Raw genomic sequence first — 24504 nt, forward strand, 5'->3', positions numbered from 1 at the left:
GCAAGACTGATTATCCCTTATTTATTAATAGTAAACGGCTGATAGTTAACACACGTAGCTAAGCCGTTCCCCTTTATCATTTTATTTCATCAGTCGCTTTACTCCAACCGACTTTTTGTTTAAGAATTGTTTGAGTAGCTGTGTGGTATAAAGGACCAGCTCTTGTATAAGAGTGCTGGGATTCACATCCGATAATAATATTTTAATTTGAACGTGTCGTACTCGTGGTACGGTACAAAATTTTGAGAAAATGCCCGAAAGTAGTGCAATAACTGATACATCGCTGTATCTATTAGTCTCAGAAATTGATTGATGCTGCACCAGTTTCGTACTCACTGATAGATTTTGTTGCGGTTTTCGCACGCAAAAATGGTCAGAAATCGGTGGACAAGGGATGTACGTTTATTCGTTTTCGAAAACGAAAATCGTCTGATTGTATCCTTCGATAATCGTTAGTTTTTTCGCCCAAAAACCGTGGTATTAAACGAACGAAATTCGAAAATTTTTAATAATGGAAAATTCATTAGGTACCTGTAAAATCTAGCATACAACCATACACTGAATTAATTATGTAAATAAAACACACAGATTTTTACAAAAAACCAATGTATTTATGTAATAATAAAACAAATGATGAAACATAAGTTTTAAAAAAATGTTTTTCCTTGTTACCATGGATACGTCTTCATTGTTCGGATCAGCCATAATAGCTTTTCCATACGTGTCAAATAGTTTGGAAACTACCCATTTTAAACAATCCGTAGTTGGTGCAATCGTGTGTTCGGAAATTCATTAAACCAAAAACCCGTGTAATGGTCTGGAAGTCAAGATGGTTTAGGCAACTATTCATTTTCCTTTTTCCAACAACTGCCATTCCAAAGTAGTTTGGCAGAGTGAAACTTTTTTTATCTATTTTACGATTCATTGTAGCTGCAGCACGAATACCTGACATACAAATAAACTTAAACGCCATTTTATTATGTTACAAATTGCAAGATTTACCTTGATTTTGTTTGTTAGGAACGTGCGTTGGTAATACATTGTTTCCTCTGACAAATTCGTGAGTATTTTCCATGTTCGGTAGACGCTGTGACTGCAAATTCCCATCTGCTTCTTCCAATATGACAAATGTAGATGGTGTTTTGGAAACAGATGTTTCAACAACTTGGATTGTCCTTCCTTTTCTAACAGAAATAAGATTTCAACATTCAAAACAAACAAGGGAAAACTTGCAAATTTTCATTTTACCTATACAGACACCTTCAAAACGGGAGTCATTGTTCATTCTGGATATTGAGGCAGACAGGGATAACGAAGTGTTTTCTTCTACAGTTGTAAACTCCTCCCAATTGTCTTCGACCAAACAGATTTCTTTAAGAGGGTCTTCAATATTAACTAGAGTTAGATTAACAAATAACATTTCACAAATAATTGACCTACCATTATTAAAAGTTGAGTCGTTTAAATGGACTTTTGAACGAGAAGGCTTTACATTACACTGCAAGGTGCACATGTCCTTTACTGGTGACCAATCCCCTACTGTGACCCATTCACCAGGGAATTTTTCACTTTGTCTTTTAAATACAAATGTTGTTTAGTGTGAAATTTCCTTTACTCTGTTAGATTTAGATTTCATGCACTTAAGAATTCCTTGCAAATCACAATTCAAACCACCACTCTGGAACTCAACTTCGAATTCTTCATTCCCATCGATTTCCACAATTACTGTTTTCGTAACGTTTTCCATCATAACAAAATGAAACTATAAAAACGAACGGTACCAATTTATGCATTAGTACATAATGAAAATAATAGTGTTATTGTGAAATTGGTAAAATAACAACTTACACGGTTACGCAGCTGAACGTTTCACCGTAGTCTCTGCTGTCTGGTTTCACCTCAATGAGGTTTAGACTAAACACGATGCTGCTACTTTGTTATTTAAAAGCAACGTTAATGCAGGTTAACTTATTGTGGCACTCTATCGGCGACTTTTGAACCAAAAAGACAAATCATCTTTTTCTACTCCTTAAAAAAAACTTACAAACCCACGTAGCAAAGTAAAATTTAATGTATTATTTCTTTTTTATGGAAATTTTTACAATTGAAAAAAAATAAAAGTTAAATTATGACTGCTGACTTTGACAGGTAAAAGTCACAAATCGACTCATCAAAATAAAATCGCGATGCTTCAATAATTTACGAACTAAAAACGAAATTGGTGTATCTTGCGGAAATCGTCGTCATTTAACAACCGATTTTAGCACTTGCGTACTCAATTTTCATTTATTTTCAACAAATGAAAATCATCAACCATAATGTACCTTTGCGGAAATTGTATAATGTTAACGAATTTTGTTCGTCGAAAAGCAACCAAAATCGTTAAACGTATACCAACATACGATTTTCGTTAGTTTTTAACTAACAAAAATCGTTTGCGAAAACAAACAGCAGAATTAGTTTGCGATAAACGTACACTCTTACCGATAATCGTTGCACCCTAACTAATGAAAACCGAAAGTCAAGATTAACAGTGCTGTACTTACGTCTCTCATTTTTGTGACGATAAGCGAAATTGTTAACCATTATACCATAAGATTATTTATAAGTTAGCAACTTCTTATATCAAGCGATTTCCAGTTGTTTTAACTCATTTCATTTAGTATCACGCTCTACACAATCCGGTGATTGGAATACTTTAATGTTTGACTACCAAGAATTTGGTGGAAACCTGAAAATGTGAATTCGATTTCTGACGATGAGTAAAGGGGGAGCAAGGCTAGGTCTTGAAACACCAGTAAAATTACATGAAGGACTAAAAACAAAATATTGTTGAAAGTTTTGTAATAAATGAGCTGTATGAAGCAATTGATAAAACACGTATTCGTGCAAAAAAATTAAAAATAAAATTAAAACAAAAAAGTTATGATGGAGTAAAGAGATGTGCTATGGTTAACGCTGTTTTAAGTGCTGAAAATTACATAAACCGTTCGGTTTGCCATGAATATAATCCACCTGATGAAGAAATACAACTTGATTAACTATGTATGGAAAATTGGGTCTTAATTCCTCTTGTCCTAAATCTTCAGGCGATCAGGACATGTTTCGTGGTTTTAAATCTATGGGACATTTTTCTACAGGTGATACTTCGTGGTTCCAAAACTCTGGGACTTATTTTCTCCAGCTACCTTCACTTAAACTATTATTATCAGAGATCAAATCAACCATAAATTCTAGGAATAAAATTCAATATTAATGATAAATCAGTGATAGATTTAGCTATTATTTAGTGATTTATGCGGTGTTAAATCAGAGGATCTACCGGCGATTAATCAGACATGATTCATGCCAAAAAGGTAGCTATACCGTTAATTAATCAGAGATTCTTCCTTACCAGATCACTAGATATATCACCAATTAATCTAGAAGTTATTCATGACAAAATCACTAGATATATCGACAATTCATCTAAAGGTTATTCATGACAAAATCACTATATTATCGGCAATTAATCCGTCTCAAATCGTTTTAGATTAATCAGGTGATTTTACCACATGATTATTGCCCCAAAAATTTCCATACGGGCCCGCTCACGCCTTAACACTTCCTCCTCTTCAGACCCCATCCTCACGTACCACCATATGCCAGAAAGAAACATTCAGTTAGGTGACGTGGTACTGTTATCGATACGCACTGACTTTACACTGTAGGTAATTTTCGATACTCTGTATTGTTTTACGGGCACGTTAAATGAAACTGACATTAAGTGTTACAAAACTGTTATATTGAAAACGATTGACGCGACTGTAACTGGCGAATTCTCGTGTGTAATTAACGCCGCCAAACGTGTTCTTCCCTTGTCGTTACGTCGTCTGCGTTCCCCTGCCTCCGTTCTCGCCTATGGCACAATACCGATCACGACAAAGCCTCTTCTAGCTATTTCGGAGTTGTAGGATTCGGAACATAGCCGGCTCTGCGTTCGTAAGCGGACGCACCATCCGTATCCCAAGACTCCAACAAGCAGAGTTTCACAGCCGGGCGGTGAAGTTCGGAGGTTTTGGTAGCCGAACGAAGGTGAACGATTGCGGAACGGACTACGCAATCTGGACCGGAAAACACCTTTACGACACGAGCGATTGGCCATTCTCCACGGGGTGTATCTGGCTCGATAACGATCACGATGTCGCCAACGTTGAGATTCTTTTGTCCATGTAGCCATTTTCGTCGTTCCGTTAGGCTGGGAAGATACTCTCTCATCCAACGTCTCCAGAAACAATCAGTTAGGTATTGAGCAATGCGGTACTTCCTTTTGGTCGTCATATCGTTTTCGTCGAACAGATCAAAAGGTATGTACGGATTTTCGTGTCCCAGGAGAAAATTATTTGGGGTAATGGGTTCAGGATCCGCCGGGTTTACGCTTACATACGTTAACGGGCGGCCGTTGAGAAGTTTCTCCACTTGAATTAGCGTGGTGACTAAGGTATCGTCAGTCAGAGATTGCTCGTTGAGTACGAATCTTTAAGGCACGTTTTGACGATTGAACTAGACGTTCCCAGGTTCCACCAAAATGTGGCGCGCAAGGTGGGTTGAAACTCCAAGTCACCGTTCTTCGTTTTCGCCCATCTTGAATGGCTAGCTGTTCCATCCGACGGAGACACTCGGAAAATTCATGCACAGCTCCAACAAAATTCGTGCCATTATCGCTGTGATAATGTTTCGGAGTTGTACGGCGATCTTCGAAGCGACTGATGCAGTTGATGAAGGAGGAAGTGTCAAGAGAATATGACATTTCCAGGTCACATTAGGGACATTAGGGACATTCCAGGATTTCACGGCTCTTGATGACATGCAAGTAAACAAACAGGCCCAGCGTTTTACCTTCCGTCTGAATATCGTTACGTTGTACGGGCCAAAGAAATCTACTCCGGTGTGTGTAAAGGCGGGGTAGAAAGGCTTCAGACGGTAACCGGGAGGAGCGGCCATCATTGGACAAAGTGCCTTTGCGTAGTGTTGCTTGCATTTGAAACACTTGTTTATAATTCTTCTCACCGTTTTTCGTCCGCGTTGAACCCAGTAGAGTTTACGTAATTCGTGAAAAGTTCTCTCTGTAGTGGAGTGTACGAACTCGAGGTGGAGACTATAAATCAGTAATTCGGTGACCTTTTCGTCGGCTGGGAGTATGATCGGATGACGAGCTTCCGGTGGGGCTGGAGCATTTTCAATACGTCCTCCGACCCGTAAAACTCCTTGATGGTCGACGAATGGCGTTAACGTGATTAGGCTTGAACCAGGATCGAGCTGCTTTCCCTCCTTTATATTACTGTAATCTTCAGGAAAGGCAGACATCTGGGCACGCCTAAATAATTCCGCTTCCGCATTCTTGACCTCGGTTTCCGATAGTTTGCCGAAATCACGATGGGTTTTTTCTTTCCGAGCGTTATTAATGAAACGTTTAACGTAGCCGACGACGCCGACCAAAAACGGATAGCAGGAGGTGTACGTGGTTAGCTGGTCAATGGAATCGGTTACGTGTAGTGTCGCACCAACCCATGTCGTACAGCGAACTTCGGGTTGTTTCGTCAATTTCCTGTTTTACATCGGGGAAGGCCGGCCAGTTTTGCGGTGATTGATAGAGGAAAGATGGTCCGGTAAAGAAACGATGCTCGATGGAAAATTCTGTGGATGTGACGCCACGGCTGACGTCGACTGCTGGGTTTTGAGTTGTAGGGACATAACGCCATTGACTACTTTCGGACAGCTCCAATATTTCGCCTATTCGGTTTCTAACGTAAACATGAAATCGATAGTGTGGAGAGTTGATCCATCTCAAAACCGTTGTGGAGTCCGACCAGAATGTGGCTTGGTCGATTATTAGTCGGAGTTCTGACTTGATCACTGATGCTAGACGGGCGGCGAGTAATGCTGCACACAGCTCAAGTCTGGGAATCGAAACGTATTTGATGGGTGCCACTAATGCCTTGGCCATGACAAATGACACCTTTACGCCGTCGGGATTGTCAAATCGGAGATAAGCGATGGCACCAAATGCTGATTCGGATGCGTCAGCAAACAGATGAAGTCCCACACCTCGCGCTTTTGCTACCTCTGGGTTGAAACATCGTGAGATGGAGAGCGGTTTTAGCTTCGAGAGGGAGACGGCCCAATGTTGCCACTCATCGACGGTCGTCTGGTCTAGTTGATCGTCCCAGCCAACCAATTTTCTGCATACAGCTTGCAGGATAAGTTTTGCGTGTAGCAACACCGGTGAAAGAAACCCAAATTGGTCGTAGACGCTTGACGTTTCTCGAAGTATTTCTCGTTTCGTCACCCCATCCAGTTTTATGTTTGCGCTCACCACAAACGAATCGCTGCCGAAATCGAGTGAAAGCCAGAGCGTCCGCTCTATGGGCATTCCGTGTAGGGCTAAATCGATGGATGAGACTGGATTGCCAGGCAACGACAATAGAACTTTTGGACATGATGAACCCCATTAGGCGAGCTCGAATCCTCCTCGAAGTAGAACGTCTGCAACCCTTTTTGCGTGCTGAACAGCTTCTTTGGCAGTTGGGAATGATGTCAACCAATTATCCACGTAAAAATGGTCGATTATTTGGTTGGAACGTCGGCCGCATCAATCCCGCCGTCTTCAGCTGCTTTACGTAGAACGTGAGAACAAATTGTCGGAGAGCAAACTGCGCCGAAGGGTTGCACGTTCATTTGGTAAACGGAGGGTGGTTCCTGTATACCCGGGTCACGATAGAAAAAGCGAAGTGCCGGCCCGTCTTTTGGCCGCACCCTTACTTGGTGGAACATTTTAACAATATCCGCGCTCAACGCTATCGGATGTTGTCGGAAACGTATCAGCACACCAATGAGGTTGGTAAGCAGGTCAGGTCCTTTCAGCAGGGCAGAGTTCAGCGACATTCCCTTGTAGTACGCGGAGGCAACAAAGACCGGGCGGCATTTTTCGGGTTTCTTCGGATTTATCACCGGATGGTGAGGCAGAAACCAGGTTCGGCCAGCTGGACGATAGTTGACCTCGTCAGCTGAGAGTTTTCGGGTGTGACCAAGGCTGATATACTCGTTGATTGCTGCGGAGTACCTTTTACCAAGGTTTTCGTCGGCGATGAGTCTTCGTTCTAGCTTGAGGAAGCGCGCTAGTGTAGACTGGCTGTTGTCGGGCAGGTTCGACTCTTCGTGTTTCCAGAGAAGTCCCGACTCGTATCGATCGCCTAAGAATTTCGTCGTTTCGTTTAGGATCTTGTTCGCGCGTACTTCTTCTTCGCTAATCGGCACCTTGACTCCTGCTCGGGCTTCGTAAGTCTCGGTGAGTAGAAAGCGATCAATTGCATTCACAAGATCTTGGTCGGGTGGGGGCGCTAATGAGAGCGAGTTGCACTGCAGTTGTGCAACGGCGGCTGGAGAGATCGGTCCAGCTATACACCATCCAAAGGCTGTTCGTAGTCCTCGCGGGGCCCGCTCGTTCAACGGATCTCTTTTGATATCCAGGATCTCTTGCGGCGCCATATCACACGAGCCGATCAACACGTTAACGTCCACGGAATTTTGGGTAGGAACTTTTAATCCGGCTAGATGAGTCCAATCCTTAACCAACTTCCTTAGGTCAACATTTTCGTTTCTGATTCTTAAGACGGGAACGGAGTAACAGTTCGGGATTTCGAAGGAACTGCTTTTGTCCAAAGAAGAGATTCTGAAAGACACGTTTGTTGTGTTTGCGGTTGGGTCGTTGCCGTGATACGTTCCGATTCTTGAAATTCCCTTCTCGCCTTGAAGTCCCAATTCGTTTGCAAGCGCGTTGGTAATCATTGAGATTTGGCTTCCAGGATCCAGCAATCCATAACCGGTCCAGTTTCGGCCATTAGCTTCAATTAACATAGGGACGATAGGCAGCAAGGTCGTTTCACTTTCGTAGCCGTAGGAGACCGAGCCGTTAAACGGGCTCTTTTGAGACGAGGATGACATCGGGCTCGATCGTGGCGTTTTCGGGTACATCCGTGGTGCTCCATGGAGAAGAGGGTGGTGAAGACGTTTACACTCGTCCGTTCCACATTCCTTTTCCTTCGTACACTCGGAACTTAGATGGCGGTCGTCGAGACAGCGGTAACAGCATCTTTTTTCTTTGACGATTTCTGATCGTTCCGTGGGATTTAAGGCTTTAAACTTCTCACAGAGGTAAAGGCGATGATCACCGTCACAGTGTGGGCAGGACGCAATTTTTACGGTCGTAGAAAAGACCATGGGAGTCGTGGTCGATTTCTTCTGTTTTTCGTTCGACGACCTGTGGACGTTTTCTCGAGTTTTCGGATGACTGCCTTGCTGGGGTGTGGGGTTGACGCCAACACGGACGAAGTATTCCGCCATCGTAACGTCATCGAGCCACGTGTCCAGGTCGAGTATCGTAGGCAATCTATCTTGAATTCGATAGCTCACCTCGGCCCATTTACTGCGTAAGGTGGGCGGCAATTTTCCAACCAATTGAGCCAAGGTTGTACTGCTGTGTAGTTCCAGTCCATATCCACCCAGTTGCAAAGTTGCGACGACTGAACGGAGTGTGAACGAAAACTGCTTTAACGATTCGTAGTCGCTATCTTTAAACGAAGGTAGCTTTAAGAGAGATGAAGAGCATGCGGTTGAAACGATTCTTGGATTTCCGAACTTCCGATGCAGCTCTTTCAATGCAAAGGAGTATAATCCAGGGTTGAGTAAAACTTCGCCAAGATTGTTCTGAATTTCGGTCGTCAAGCTTGCACGTAGATGATGTTGACGTTCAGCATCGCTGAAACATGTGTCGTGAATTTGAACCTTGAATGACTGGATAAACATAGGCCAGTTTATCGGGTTGCCGTCAAACTTCGGTGGTTCAGCTTTCGGCAGTCTCGATGATGAACGAAATGTCGGAGGTGCGTCATGACGATTTACGGCGAATATCCAGACATCAGGAGAATACACCGTTGGTTGTGGAGCGTGAACTGGTATTTGAGGCGAAAACGTTTGTTGCGTAACTCGGTTGTGGACGGGTAGCGCCGATGTCGTGGTTGTTGGAATCAGTGACGGACGAGCGCTTGAGGTGAATTGCTGAGCTATACTTGGATTTGGCTGGTTGAATACGTTTGGTGGTACGTAGATGGAGGTGTTGGCATTTAGCTTGGGAATCGACGAGGACGGCTGGTCGGACGTAGACGGCTGTTCAGACGCAGACGGCTCGTATTGAGAGCATGGTTGCGTTAACGTTGCTGTCCCACAGGGTATACGGAAATTTGGGATAAGCGTAGCAGGTGGATGAGATGGGACGGCAGAAGGTTTCCAGACATCTGTTTTGTCAAACCCGGACGTTTCCATTTCGTCGATCTCTTCGGTAACTGCTAATTCGTCTGCGAGCTGTTTGCGTAACAAGGAGCCAGTGTATCGTTGCTTCTCCAACTCCATTTGCAATTGTCGTTCCTTACGTGCTGCTTCAACACGCCTTTTTTCTGCTTTTCTAGCGGTTTCCAACTGCTGCATACGTTCTTCCTCTGCCTTCCTGACAATTTCGAACTGCTGCATACGTTCATTCTCTTCGGGTTGTTGTAAGGCTTCAGCTCTTTCCTGTTGAATCTTTAGTTGCATTTCCTTTTCTAGCCGCTCTGTCTCTTGAAGTTTACGGCGTGTCGATGAGGCTGATGAACGGTTAGATGTGCTACTGCGGCTGGAACCTGCAACTGATCTTGCGCGGGCCTGACAGGAATCTAAGTAGTTGGCCACGTCAGCTAACGCCTTCGAATGTTTGATGGAAATATCAATTCCCCAGCTGGTTTCTCTGTCCAGCTCTTCGCCGTCGAACGTACAGACTTCCACGTAGCGACGGTGAATTCTTTCAACTATGTCGTATGCACGGACCAAGCCAACTCGATATACGTTGACTGTATCAACATCTTCTAGCATCCGGACGGCAAGGAGAGCTTGATTGAGCGACTTCGTGTGAATTCTCTTTGCCTGAGTACGGTAATAATTTAGTTCAGCAGGATCGTTTGCCATTCTTTCAATTCCTCCTCCGGTTCTTCTTCTTGAATAGCTTCAAGGGGAAAGGCGTCGTTGGCCATGCTTGAATGACGTAAGGGAGCAATTTGCGGAATGGATACGTGATCTGCCACGCGGGACTGATTTGCGAATGTAACACGTTACACGTTATTTAGGACACGAGCTTGTCAACGAGACGGGTACAAGCTTAGGTTTCCGACAATCAAGTTATTAGGACAGTACTTCGTGCGTAGACGACTCAGGGTGCTAAAGGGCGAGCACGTGTGAACGTAAATCGTCTAATTAAGTTCTGTTCTAAAAATAACGCTTGATTGTAGATGTAAGGAATTGATCTCACAGATTGCAAAGAACCTTGAGAGTTCAACGTTCTCAGGGTAGCCCCTGTTATTGTCACAAAGCAATGCGGAGAGTTGACCGTGGGAACGACTTTCTACTCGTGACCTCCAATCGGAAACCCATCTAGCTAGTCTAGAATGTTCCCCCTTACTTGTCACTAGGGCAAGGCCAAGAGTAGACCATACACTGCTTCCTTTTCATTTTTGACCTCTAAGAAATGTAACAAATAGGACCAAAAAAGCAGAAACAAGGAGATTCTTAGACGGACCATCCTTCCCTTAACTTGTGTGTTATTCCTGTTCTTGAGTGTACTAGAACCCCTGTCCTGTGCTTCATCATCATGCTGCATTCTTCCTTACGGTGTTACGGTGTACTTTCAATGCGGTAAATACAAAAATTACATTCAACCTCTCAATTTGTCGTTAATAGTCTACGCAGTCACGCGCGGAAACTATTACACTGGTGGCAGCGATTATCGGACTTGCATGCTATACTATCCTTCATTGTATTTCACAAATCACGTCAGGTGCGGTCTCCAATTTATTGGATGTAAAAATTCACAGCCAACGACGTTTATGTATTTTTGTCTCCAGAACCCTCGTGTGGTGGGTACCGAATGAACAAGGTTTACCGCTCCTTGTGTCATCTCGAAGCGGCTTTCGAAAGGTTTAGCGACCGTAGTAACACGGCGTGAATCTTGTCAGTCGGATAGGGATTGGCTAACGAGTAATTTTCTGGCTTTCAGAAAAATGCGTACGGGCCAATCGACAGACTTTCTTTGACTATGTTAAACGAAAGCAGAAGAAAATAACCCTCCATTATATAAAGCTGGGGAAATATTGTGCACTACACATTTGTATAGCAGTTTTGTTGACTCACAGCCAACTCTGCCAATCTTTTTTTTTACAAAATTTTTTCACAATTCATAGCAGTTTTGTTGACTCACAGCCAACTCTGCCAATCTTTTTTTTACAATATTTTTTCACAATTCATAGCAGTTTTGTTGACTCACAGCCAACTCTGCCAATCTTTTTTTTACAATCTTTTTTTCCCAATTCATAGCAGTTTTGTTGACCCACAGCCAACTCTGCCATTTTTTTCGAAGATTTTTTCACAATTCATAGCAGTTTTGTTGACTCACAGCCAACTCTGCCAATCTTTTTTACAATCTTTTTTCAATTTATAGCAGTTTTGTTGACTCACAGCCAACTCTGCCAATCTTTTTTACAATCTTTTTTCCCAATTCATAGCAGTTTTGTTGACCCACAGCCAACTCTGCCATTTTTTTTTTTTCGAAGATTTTTTCCCGATTGATAACCGTTTTGTTGATTCACAACCGACACTGCCAATCTTTTTCAACTTACTTTTTTACAATGGATAGCATTTTTGATAGCCACAGGTAACTCTGGCCTTTTTATAATTTATATATATATATATATATAAATGCTATGATGTTCAGACCAAGAACTTGAACGTTTAAAGTCTCAATCTTTTTTGTTTTATAATTTTGAATCAGCAGCGTTGGTCCAAGTAACATGACCAAGGCCCAGATAAGCAAAAAAAAAATAAGATAAAATAAAATAGAATAAAATAAAATAAATAAATAAATGTTTTTTCGCAAACAAATCAAAAGGGAGAAAACAACGCCTCTTTAAGAGGGCTTCACGAATCTCTAATTACAATCGTTAAACAAAACCTGAATCATTTTAGCAAAAAGAAAGTATAAAACTAAGGCAAAAGGACGGTCAACCATTTTTTAGTGAAATGTCAGAAACCCCTAAAGAGAAATTAGGTACAACAGCCTTTCTAAAAAACATAGGGAAAACAGTTTTGAATACATTATCTCCTAAACAATTTAAGCGAACACCAAAAGTAAAAGAAACAAAACCAGAAGAGGCAGAAAATAGCGAGTCGGAATACTATCAAACAGGCAGTTCAGAAACAGAAGACGAAACCGAAGAAGAATTGCCAGGAAAAGACGAACAACCGACAGACGACACACGTTGGGAAAATTCAAATGGGAAAGCATTAAGGCGAACACCTCCCCCTACAGAGAGACTTTACCCGCAGCTATCTGAGGTTGAAGAGAAAGAGATTGAAAAGTCAGAATCAGAAGAAGATCTACCTGAAATAGACGAGGAAGATAAAGATCGGGCAGAATTAAAGAAACCGAAAAGAAAGGCACGCAAAGTACATATTAAGGGACAGCCACCAACTCGGTGGAGTAGTCGTAACAAACATAAAGCTCAAGTGCATCAAGAAGAAAAGAGTAAGCAGACCCAAAAACTACAGAAAGCAACGAAACAGAAGGAAGAGAAGAAAAAATTCATCAACAGAAGAGGAGAACGAAAGCGAGAACCCTAGTGATAGTGAGAACGAAGAAAAAGATAACGAAAATCTCGCGTCAACAGAGGAGGAGGACGAAAAACCAGTCCGTCGACCAGGGAAAGAAAAAAGCGCAAAAGAAAAAGAAATAAAAACAGAGAGAAACAGGCCGATAGCCCCCAGCTATCACAAACAGTTAGACCAATCCATCCAGACAGGGAAGAAACCTTTGGTAGGGGAAACACCGAGAATGGATTATCAAAGTCACTACGATCACATGTATCGTTGCATGAAAGCGGGAGGGGCGTCAAAGGAAGAAGCGCACATGGGCGCCAAAGCCGCAGCAAAACAGATAGTGAAATCAATGAACGAAATTGAGGAAGAGCAAAAAGAGAAAAAAAGCGAGAAATCTTGCCCAATAGATACAAGTCAAAGCTATTATTTAAGCCAAAAGCTATTGTTAAATCAACAACAACAAACGGTTTCCCTCCTTGCTCAAGTGCCAGCTTTTAATGGATTAGGTTCGACGAAATTTGAGGACTGGATCAAACATTTTGATGCAGTCATGAATACTTCAGAGTTTGAAGAAGGCAGGAAAATAAAGTTGCTATGCTCTAAACTTTTTGGTTCGGCGACCGACTGCGTAACAACTTTCCAGTTGCGCTATCCAAGAGAGGCAAAGGATTTCTCAAAAATAAAACAATGCCTACAAGAACGGTACCATGGAGGAGACAGTAGAAAAATCTATTTGACCGAATATAACAATTGTATTCGCAACCCTGGAGAATCAATTAGGGATTATGCTTGTCGCATACAAAAACTTTTTTCGTTTGCTTACCCGACGAAAGAGGGTAAATGGGTAGACCTCGAAATGAGAGAACAGCTGATAATGGACAAATTTTTGGGGGGATTAAAACCCAATCTTCGAGAACGGATGAGCTTCAAAGAATTTAAAAATTTAGATAGTTTGATAAAAGCCACGGAAAATTGCGCGGCTGTATTGAACGAAGCTAAATTAGAAAGACGAAACGTAGAATTCATTAATGCAGTCGCATCAAACTCAAATGCCATCTCTTCAAGCGAAACAAAAGGGAAATTGTCAGAACTAGAAGCAACGTTAAAAAACAATCAAAAATTAATGAGTGAATTGATGCAACAAAACCAAGAAACCGCTAAACTATTGAATAAAGTCGTACAAGCACAGACCCAAACGAATTTTCGCTCACAACTTGCTTTTCAGCCCCAAACCGCTTTTCAGCCTCAATCCGTTTTTCAGTCCCAAACCGGTTTCCAGTCCCAGCCAGTATTCCAAGCTCAAGCTGTTCTCCCAGCTCGGTCCATTCCGCAATCCCAACAACCACAGAACTTTGTTAGTCAGTTCGAACAAAACCCCCAAGGATCTCAACAACAAAATTCGGGAAGTCTATTCGGACAAAGTCAACTATCCCAAAGTGACCGAAATACCCAAGCGGGTTGGAACCCGCCAGGCCCAAAATACTGTGCATATTGCAAAACGAACACACATCTCACGGCGATGTGTAGTTGGGGCCCCGGGGGTCCTAGATGTTTTAAATGCAAACAAAATGGGCATGTGCAGCGTGAATGTCCAGACTCGCAACCGAAACATAATCAAACATACGGTCCACTCCTACAAAATAATGCAGGTCAATTGAACCCGTTTGACCAGGGAAACTAAAAACCACCTGCAATGTTGGGAACAAAGGTGGGCCTTGTCCAAAGCCCCGACAAAATGTTAATGAGGTCAGAGAAAGTAGAAAAAATAAAATACCCCGACTAAAGCTACAAGTCGGTGACGTAAATTTTTTTGCTCTTTTGGATAGTGGTGCGGGTAGAAGCTAATAAAAACGGAAATTTTGCAACGAATCGGAAATAAAATCAAAAACTTTAGTACTGATGCCCCGGTAGAACTCTTCGGTGTAGACAACACTAGACTTAGAACAAGAGGGACAGTTACCCTCGAGATGAATGTATTAGGCGATGATCTTCTGCAGGAGTTCATTGTCGTAGATAGAATCAATGAAGATTGTATCTTGGGTTTAGACGCGCTCTACGAGCACAAATTTATTATAGATGGGAGCGAGAGAACAATATACCGTGTCAAAGAAACAAAGGAAGACACGGCCTCTGCGCCAGCCATAATTACACAAAAAACAGGATCACGATCAAGCCCTTTAGTGCCACTGTCGTTGAATCCGATGGGGAAGGCGGGAAACTTCCACAGAATATTACCTGTTATTTAGAAAGAGGGCCGGGATTACACAGTGGGTTACGAGTGGACCCCTTCGTCTGCAGTGTTAACGATTTAACAGTTTTTTCCGTAGTTTTAATTAACGAAACCAATGAACCAATCACTGTTCCAAAATTTCAAGTCATTGGAGGAATAGTATTTGAAAGAACAAAAAAAGAAAACATCAATTTTTGTGAGACAGAAGAACAATCTCCTGTCGATGTAGATTTCAGCGAAAACTTACCCTTAATAATAGCAGAAGCAGATCGAACTTCTTTGGTCGAATTTTTAAAAACTAATATTACAATGTTTGCATCTAAAGCGGACGAATTAGGAAAAACAGGACTAGTTAAACACCACATTAACACGGAAGGACAAGGGCCCATTCGATTAAGACCCTATCGGATTCACAACAACAATAAAAAGGAATTAGAAAGTATTTTGCAAGAGTTATTAGTTAATAAAATAATAAAGCCGTCCGTGTCTCCATGGGCCGCACCTGTAGTTTTAGTTAAAAAGAAAAGCGGGGGGATCAGATTGTGCATAGATTACAGAAAACTAAACCAGATAACAAAAAAAGACTCGTTTCCGCTGCCAAGAATCGATGACGTTCTTGACTTACTTCACGGACAACAGTACTTTAGCACACTTGATTTAGCGTCAGGGTACTGGCAAATTGAAATGGATGACAGTTCCAAGGAAAAAACTGCTTTTATAGTAGATAACAACTTGTATGAGTGGAACCGGCTAGCATTCGGATTGACGAACGCGCCGGGGACATTCCAACGTCTAATGAACTTTGTGTTACGCTCAGTGATTGGCGAAATCTGTTTAGTCTATCTAGATGATATAATAGTTTTCTCGAAAACCAAGGAGGAGCATCTTCTCAACTTGGAGAGAATCTTTGACCTTTTAAAAGAAGCTAATCTTAAACTTGGCCTATCTAAATGTAAATTTATGTGTGAATCTGTGCAGTATTTGGGACATGTCATCTCAGCGAGTGGAATCACTCCTGATCCCGAGAAAATTGAGCGACTAAAAAATTATGACAGGCCGAAAACAGTAGTGGAAACCCAATCATTCTTAGGACTTGCATCTTATTACAGACGGTTTATAAAAAATTTTGCAGATATAGCCCACCCGCTAATCGAGCTTACAAAAAAAACAAAGAACAGAGTTAACAAGAAAGGGGAGAAAGTACCAGTAACATGTAAGGAAGAAAGTAAAAGCAGTAATTTTGAATGGGGAGAAGAGGAGCAAAAAGCCTTTGAGACACTACGCGAATGTCTCATAACGCCGCCTATTGTTGCATTTCCTGATTTTAACAAAGAATTTTTAATTTTTACCGATGCCAGTAACTACGGTATTGGAGCGGTCCTAAGCCAAATTCAGAATGATCAAGAAGTGGTCATTGCGTATTCTAGTAGACATCTAAACAATGCCGAACGTAACTATTCAGCAATAGAGCGCGAGGCATTAGCAATCGTTTATGGGATAAAAAGATATCGTCACTACATACAGGATGAAATGTTCGAGATCGTTAGTGATCACAGACCACTCCAATGGCTGGAATCTCACAGGATGAGAATAGTCGGTTGGGAAGATGGTCGATTGCGTTATCTGCAGCAAAATACAGGATTAGATATAAACCTGGGAAAGACCACAACAACGCTGATTTCTTCTCTCGTATTCGCGTTGTAGCAATCGAAGAACGTTCGGATTTTACAAAAAAATTGATAGAAGAGCAGAAGAAAGACGAGCTGTGCGCAAAGATAATAAACTATTTGAATGAAGGAACCCTATCAGAAATGGATGAATTAGAAAACCCTGATTGGGTGAAAGAAATAGGAACTTTTCGAATCGATAGCGGAGTACTGAGAAGGGATTTCTATCCTGCCTCAAAGAAAAGAAGAAAATATGTACAGGAGCAAACCGTTGTGCCCTACTCCCTGAGAAAGAGTGTAGTTAAAGAATACCATGATTCTCTGTTAGCGGGACATCTAGCGTTTCTACGCACATACTTTAGAGTTAGGGACATATTCTATTGGCCAGACATGTTAAAAGATATAAAAAACTATTGCAAATCGTGCGAAGTTTGTGCATTACAAAGACGCGTAGTAACCAGAGCTTTTCTGAATCCTCTTGAAATAGCGACGGCCCCATTTGAAGTTATAGGTATGGATTTTCTAGGGCCAATCAAACCCGAATCCTTGAACGGAAATAAATATGTACTGGTAATGACTGATGCTTTTTCAAAATGGACAGAGGTCGTAGCGTTGCCAAACCAAACGGCCGAAACGACTTGCCGGGCCCTGATGGACAAGATTGTACTGTATCATGGCCCACCCAAAATTATCATTACTGATAGGGGCTCCAATTTTACCTCCCAATTATTTAACAGTTTGTGTAAAGAATTGAAAACTAAACATAAGACTACGACAGCCTATCATCCCCAATCGAATGGAATGACAGAGCGCTTCAACAAAACTGTAGTAGAAATGATTCGTAAATATATAGATGATGGTTACGAACATTGGGAGGAAGTATTGGGACCAATGGCATCAGCCTACAGGAATTCAGTCCACTCTTCTACAATGGAGAGCCCCTATTTTTTAATAATGGCAAAAGATCCAAACATGGTCATTGATCAATTTTTAATCCCAGAAACAGAATTGATCACTCCGCAGGATTACAAAAGCCAAACAATGAAACGCTTAAGAGAAGGGTTTGCACTAGCTAGACAGAATTTGTTAGACGCCAGGGTTCGACAAAAAATTCAATATGACAAAAGAGCAAAAGAAAACAACTTTCAACTAGGAGACAGAGTACTACTAGACGTAAGAGTGACTAAGTTAGGCACGAGCAAAAAGCTCAATCCTAGATATCAAGGCCCATACAGAATTTCTAAAGTCCACTCAAACGGAACTGTAGAAATACGTTCCTACAATGGCGCGAGAACTCAACTCACCCATGTAAATCGGTTAAAGGCGCTAACTGAATGTATGGTATGGCGTGATGAGGAATGTGTCGACTTTGAAGATCTAAGAACCATTGGGTTTAGAGTAACAAGGCCAGATGAAGAATCCAACAATAACAGGTCAGACGAAGAACCGGAAGAAGAATCTGACGAAGAGGAGACAGAAAATTTTGATTTCGAGAATGAGAATGGCCTAATCACGGCAAGCCCCGAAACAGGTCAACAACCAGGAACCTTTGGCTACGGCAACCCTTTTTTAGAAATTGAAGTCCCTAACGAGATCTGGTACGACCCAGAAAATATTCGGAACGAAGAAACTAATAACGCACAGAAAGAGATAGAGATACAAGTGCAATCAAACGGAACCAAGCGAGAAAAAAGGTCACGAGTCGCGACCCGTCTTCCCGAAAAATTTAGAGATTTTGACATGAGAACATAAAATTTCTTTATAATTAAAGCTATCACTATTGGAACTTACTTTTCGTGGGAGTTCTGGAAAGGTTGGATTAGAATGGTGAACAGCGTCTGAACTAGTTCTACAGAACAAAAAAGTTTTTATACGAAGTTCGTGAAGGTCGAACTACAAAAGGGCTGAAACGTTTGAAGGGTATGTCCGTTCGTTAGACGTCCAAGGAGAAATTACATAGAAAAGATGGGCGTATAAAAATGTGTGTTACGTAATAACAAAATTACCCTCCAAAAAAAAAAAAAAAAAAAAATTATTTGTTCTACACGTACAACAGCCGAGTTCGTCAACAACGAACCCAGCGTGACTAATTTCGTTCAAATCGGATGAAACATGCGGGAGTTTTTAAGAAATCCCGAAAATTTGAAATTAGCGCCCAAGACAACGATGAAGCCCCTTCCCACTAGTAGTAGAAATCTGCCCCTTGATTTAAAAAAAAAAAAAAAAACAAAAAACAAAAAAACACATTATGTATTCTTTTGCACACCACAGCCGAATTCGTCAACAACGAACCTAGCGTGATTAATTTCGTTCAAATCAGATGAAGCATGCGGGAGTTTTTAAGAAATCCCGAAAATTTGAAATTAGCGCCAAAAACAACGATGAAGCCCCTTCCCACTAGTAGTAGAAATCTTCTCCTTGATTAAAAAAAAAAAAAAAAAAAAAGTATGAAATAAAAAAAAAAAGCACATCATGTATTCTTTTGCACGCCACAGCCGAATTCGTCAACAACGAACCTAGCGTGACTAATTTCGTTCAAATCAGATGAAGCATGCGGGAGTTTTTTCAGAAATCCCGAAAACTTGAATTTTGCGCGTGGGAGTATGATGAAGCCTCGACCCACTAGGAGTAGAAATCCAATCACTTATAATGATAATAATAAAGTTGTGTATTTATTATATTTACACTCCACAGCGTTTCGTGAAAAACGAACGTAACGTGGGAGATTAGCGTAAAAAAAATGTGTGTTATAACCTTTTCTCTTATACCACAACCAGTTCGTAATTTTTTTTTCTCTCTCTCTATTCTTAGTTATTTTTTGATAGTATTCTTCACCTGTCTACAAACAGCATGGGCGATGAACGCCATGATATGCGACTGTAGCCAGGCAAAGATGAAAGGATTCTTGAATTTCGGCGACGAAAATTGCCAGATTATAGAAGATCCATCCCCCCCAAAAGCTGTTATATATACCCTCTTGTCCCACTTACCAGAAGTTAAACGATTCCCGGGATATATGTGTAGCGTCTGGTATGCCCATCGTTCAGTTAACACAGATTTCTTTGGTTGGCATACACATGGTCAAAGCAAATGGCCAGCAGTAGCTACTCCAGAAATGTGCAGCCAAATGAAAGAATTCAGAAGATGCGGCGACTTCGCAATGAATCCGGCGGGGCCACGAAAATTTACTTACGACCTGTATCCTAACATACAACCATTGTGGATGAGAACAATAACCCATAAGGTTCTGAACTGTAAAATTGAAGAAGTAGCTCTAGAAACGGAATGCGACAATTGCACAATCAATTCTCCGTTAGGAACACTTTCAGGCAGCTTGAACGGGACAGCAACCGTTAACTTCGTTACTTTAATCTGGGATAATTCATATAAAGAAAAGAAAGACTGCGAGCTTAAGTTAGTAAGAAGCGGAGAAGGACAGCTTTACAAAACAAATAATCCCGAGATCAAACGTTAACAGGATAAACACAGCCAAACAGACTTTCTCATCAACACAACAATGCTCGCTTACTGCGGAAAGCGGCAGTTACAAAGTGTAATGGGAATGGAAAAAATTTTAGTAGCGATTAACATGGCACCCCCAACAGGAGATTTTGAGAAATTCGATCCCAATACGACGGTAGAGAACGAGAGGAAAACCAGCAGTAATACAACAAATGCACAGGTCAAACAGGTTGCCTCAACAATAAAAGCAGAAATTGAAGCCGCAGCCCATGTCCAATACACCAGAGACATAGCATTAGACTACGAAAATAGACTGGCAAGAGAAATTCGTCGGTTACAATGTGAAAACCGAAAAATGAACCATCACAGCGTAATCGTAAGCACTCAGTACAATGGCTGGTTAGCAGCTACTCACATGCAACTCCCAAGATATTCGAAATTAGTAGCTAACGGTGCCCAAGCTTCAATCTTGCAATGTAGGGAGCAAAATGTTACCTTCCACACTGAATTTACGAAATGTGGCCCCCAACCACGTTATCTTAATTTTACAATAGCAGTCGAAGGTTGGGAACTCGTGTCCTTCACCGACTGCTATTGGTATTCAAATTTTGTAAATTTTAATGGGAAAACTCACGCCTACAAAAATGGGGAATGGATTCCAGTATTTGCCAACATCCAAGTTCAAGGGAGAAAACTAATTGAAACGGAGAAATTTGAAGCCGACAACACTTTAGCAACCCTTCTGCAAATGCATCCAGCAATTCAAAATAGCCCTTTGAGTCATGCGTCGGTGATGGCTGACATCCTTGCCACCATTCACGAACATCATTCAGAGGACAACACAAAAGAACTTCTAACTTCCAATGTCTTAATTCACCATAGCGATGCCCCCCACGTAGATTTTGTAGCAAAAATGGGAGAGTGGATAAAAAATTTTGGAGCCATTTCAGGCTTCGGGATGATTTCAGTATTCGCCGTTAGATTTTGTGGTATCGGATCCCTCCTACTCAAAGCCTTCCCAATTATGTCAAAAATATTCCAACTAAACTGCTTCAGCAAAACACCAGCAGCAATTACCGCAACAGCCACACCACCGCCGATTCAAATCATTATGCCTCCTACCAGCAGCTCATATTCAACCAAATCCACAGCCTCGGAACGATCAACAGAGCCCCCACGCAGAAAGAAGAGGCAGCGAAACCGCCAACGCCCTAATCAACCTGAAACCGAATCCTTCCTCCAAGAAAATCAAGCCAACCCTCCCAGACGAGTTTGATGACTTACAATAATAAATACAATAATTTCGCCGCTGTGTACCTATAATCAATGTGCTCCAAATTGTTACTTTCCTTAAAACCCTCTTCTAGACTCAATAGCATAATTTCTGGTGTCGGATTGTCCACTTTTCAAACCATGTTCCATTTTTCCGTCTCCTAAGTAGAAACGGGTCGTCAAAGGAAGTTACGAGTGAGAATGTAAAAGAGATCAAACGTATACGCACCCCCCAAAAAAAAAAAAAAAAAACAAAAACAAAAACAAAAAAGCACTGTAATAATACTCACGAAGGATATGCCGGCTGAATGGTTCAACTCGGGAGCACGACAAATAGACGAAGTCTAATCCAGGAAACTGAAACGTTGTACCCGTGTCATCAGCGTAGGATTCACACATCATTCGATGAAATTAAAATACAGTAGCTGGGACTGATTGTTGCGGGACGCAACAAAAGAGGAGGGGGTGATGTAAGGAATTGATCTCACAGATTGCAAAGAACCTTGAGAGTTCAACGTTCTCAGGGTAGCCCCTGTTATTGTCACAAAGCAATGCGGAGAGTTGACCGTGGGAACGACTTTCTACTCGTGACCTCCAATCGGAAACCCATCTAGCTAGTCTAGAATGTTCCCCCTTACTTGTCACTAGGGCAAGGCCAAGAGTAGACCATACACTGCTTCCTTTTCATTTTTGACCTCTAAGAAATGTAACAAATAGGACCAAAAAAGCAGAAACAAGGAGATTCTTAGACGGACCATCCTTCCCTTAACTTGTGTGTTATTCCTGTTCTTGAGTGTACTAGAACCCCTGTCCTGTGCTTCATCATCATGTTGCATTCTTCCTCACGGTGTTACGGTGTACTTTCAATGCGGTAAATACAAAAATTACATTCAACCTCTCAATTTGTCGTTAATAGTCTACGCAGTCACGCGCGGAAACTATTACATAGATCCTCTCACTGAGAGACAAATGTCGGCATGAATATTCGTGCTGTGGCGTAAACGATGTGGACGATACAGAGCGATAAGACGACTACAATTTACGGACCAGTTCGTTGGGATTCACGATTCCCGGTCGATGCACCAAAATGTTATCGATACGCACTGACTTTACACTGTAGGTAATTTTCGATACTCTGTATTGTTTTACGGGCACGTTAAATCAAACTGACATTAAGTGTTACAAAACTGTTATATTGAAAACGATTGACGCGACTGTAACTGGCGAATTCTCGTGTGTAATTAACGCCGCCAAACGTGTTCTTCCCTTGTCGTTACGTCGTCTGCGTTCCCCTGCCTCCGTTCTCGCCTATGGCACAATACCGATCGCGACAAAGCCTCTTCTAGCTATTTCGGAGTTGTAGGATTCGGAACAGGTACTGATTGTCGATTAGACTACAACACGCCTTTCGACATCAGAAATCATTATGTACCTGTGTCTCTCAGTGGTCGAATGAATTGGTAAATTTATGAGAGCACTATGCTCATCATACAGTTAATATGACAAATCGTATTACGTACAAATTTAAAAATAATACGGGCGCATCAATGCAAGACGGTCCGCATTGCCTTTCGTCCCGTTTTTGTTGCGGTATGAGCCTTTTCAATGTAGGTCTAGGCTTTTATCGGTTGGTGACGAATAGTTGGGAGGGGAGATGGGCTAAGAACTCGCTTAATGAAACTGTTAATCGTATGACCTCTGGGACTGATTCTTTGTTATTACCACGTCCAAGAGAAATCACTGGCTTAGACTTGCACAGATTTTTTCTTTAATAAAGCTATATGCCAGAGAAAAGCTTATTGACCGTTTCGGATAAAATAAATTATTGGAATAATGAGAAATATTTATTGAAATTTTATACTGCCAACATTGTTTTTTTTTACAAAGTATTAAGTTGAGCTCCTTATGTTATTGTACAGTTTTTTGTTGCAAAAATCATTATACAGAAGTTGAGTTGCAAAAGATAGAGCTGTATAACCTGTATGTATAAAATCTCTACAAGTCATGTACTGAAGAGAAAAATCTCCTAGAGATTCACGTTGGGAATATACAGCACAACCGCGAATGTATTCAACGGCGAAACGGTTGCTTGAATCCCAAATGCGGATACCGCTATAAATCCTAAAACAACAACAAGCAACACAGAGAGGTCAAGGTTACATTCTAAGGTATAGGACAACTTTAAACGTAATACTTTAACCAGATCAACCGATAATGGAACATAAATTAATCAACTATTATCTATGTAAATCACTTGTTATTGAAGCAGCCATATCAAACATTGATGGTTTGTACATTATATAATACATTTCCACTGGTGGGTATTAAATACTGGTGGTCATCACTGATGACGAACAAAGAATGATAGCGTTCAAATCGAAAACAGTTCTTTGAAATCCAAATGAGAAACAATTCAACTCCTCCAGTAGGTGGGTCTTCTTAAAGGTTTGGATCGTGACCGCTAGATTGCATTATGGGTTGTTGACTATTTTCAGCAGAAAGAAATGGCCCTACGCTAAAAGCTGAAAATTATACAGCGAAATTAATTTCGCTAGACCCTAATAGTGTAGACTAATTTTATTCAGGTGTTAAAACATTTAAAAAAATGTTTCGCTCCCTTCCTACGATCTGGATACGCGCCATCAGACTTATTTCAGATCTCGTAGAGTAATGATGTCGGCCCTGGAGATTTCGATTGGAGACATAGAAATAGGGTAAAAGAGCGAATTGGGACGGCGTTTGGGCAAACAGTCTTCCTTATGGAGAATGCGTGTAAAGCCGATCTGCTATTTTGGGACAAAAACCCTAATTCGAGGGACACTTTTTCTAATTTGGGACAATCATATTTTGAAAACTAATTCATTCATTCGATTCAGTTTTTAATTCTGAATCTATTTGCTTAAGACACCAAACGGGGTGCAATAGGAAAATATTGCGAAATTTATGATTTAAAAAACCAAAACAAAGAGCTGTCAAAACGAGACTTCGTCTGTACAGGCCTGTTTTTACTGGCCCCTTTTTACTTTACTATGTCCTAGCCAGTATCAAAGTAACCATGTTCCTTAAGTGTATCTTTACAAGGCGGTAAAGTGTGTTACTACTGCAGGTCAACAATATTAAACTAATTGGTGATTGATCTCGATCTCTTTTTTCCATCAG

At 41.3% G+C, this 24504-nt stretch overlaps 3 protein-coding genes and 1 pseudogene across 3 annotated transcripts in view; 1 reads left to right on the forward strand and 3 right to left on the reverse strand.

Moving 5' to 3' along the window:
- Nucleotides 1-670: 670 nt before the first annotated feature.
- Nucleotides 671-1756, reverse strand: LOC116933221. The gene is made up of 4 exons (XM_045180732.1): nucleotides 1441-1756; nucleotides 1249-1383; nucleotides 1003-1179; nucleotides 671-945 (listed from the first exon to the last, which is right to left on the reverse strand). The coding sequence occupies exons 1-4, from the start codon at nucleotides 1511-1513 to the stop codon at nucleotides 725-727; spliced, it is 606 nt and encodes a 201-aa protein (XP_045036667.1). The 5' UTR covers nucleotides 1514-1756; the 3' UTR covers nucleotides 671-724.
- Nucleotides 1757-6585: 4829 nt separating this feature from the next.
- Nucleotides 6586-10721, reverse strand: LOC123477403. The gene is given in 2 exon segments (XM_045180739.1): nucleotides 6586-10028; nucleotides 10031-10721. Coding segments are annotated over 2 exon segments (3492 nt in total). The 5' UTR covers nucleotides 10101-10721; the 3' UTR covers nucleotides 6586-6606.
- Nucleotides 10722-19374: 8653 nt separating this feature from the next.
- Nucleotides 19375-21349, forward strand: LOC123477431 (annotated as a pseudogene).
- Nucleotides 21350-23179: 1830 nt separating this feature from the next.
- LOC116935273 (N-acetylneuraminate 9-O-acetyltransferase) overlaps nucleotides 23180-24504 on the reverse strand; it is a 56759-nt gene continuing 55434 nt past the window's right edge. Inside the window, exon 6 of the mRNA XM_032942613.2 lies at nucleotides 23180-23466. Within this exon, the coding sequence (XP_032798504.1) occupies nucleotides 23235-23466 (232 nt within the window). The 3' untranslated portion in view covers nucleotides 23180-23234. The remainder of the gene's footprint in view (nucleotides 23467-24504) is intronic.

Source organism: Daphnia magna, unplaced genomic scaffold (genome assembly GCF_020631705.1).
Source record: "Daphnia magna isolate NIES unplaced genomic scaffold, ASM2063170v1.1 Dm_contigs021, whole genome shotgun sequence".
NCBI classification, from domain to species: Eukaryota; Metazoa; Arthropoda; class Branchiopoda; order Diplostraca; family Daphniidae; genus Daphnia; species Daphnia magna.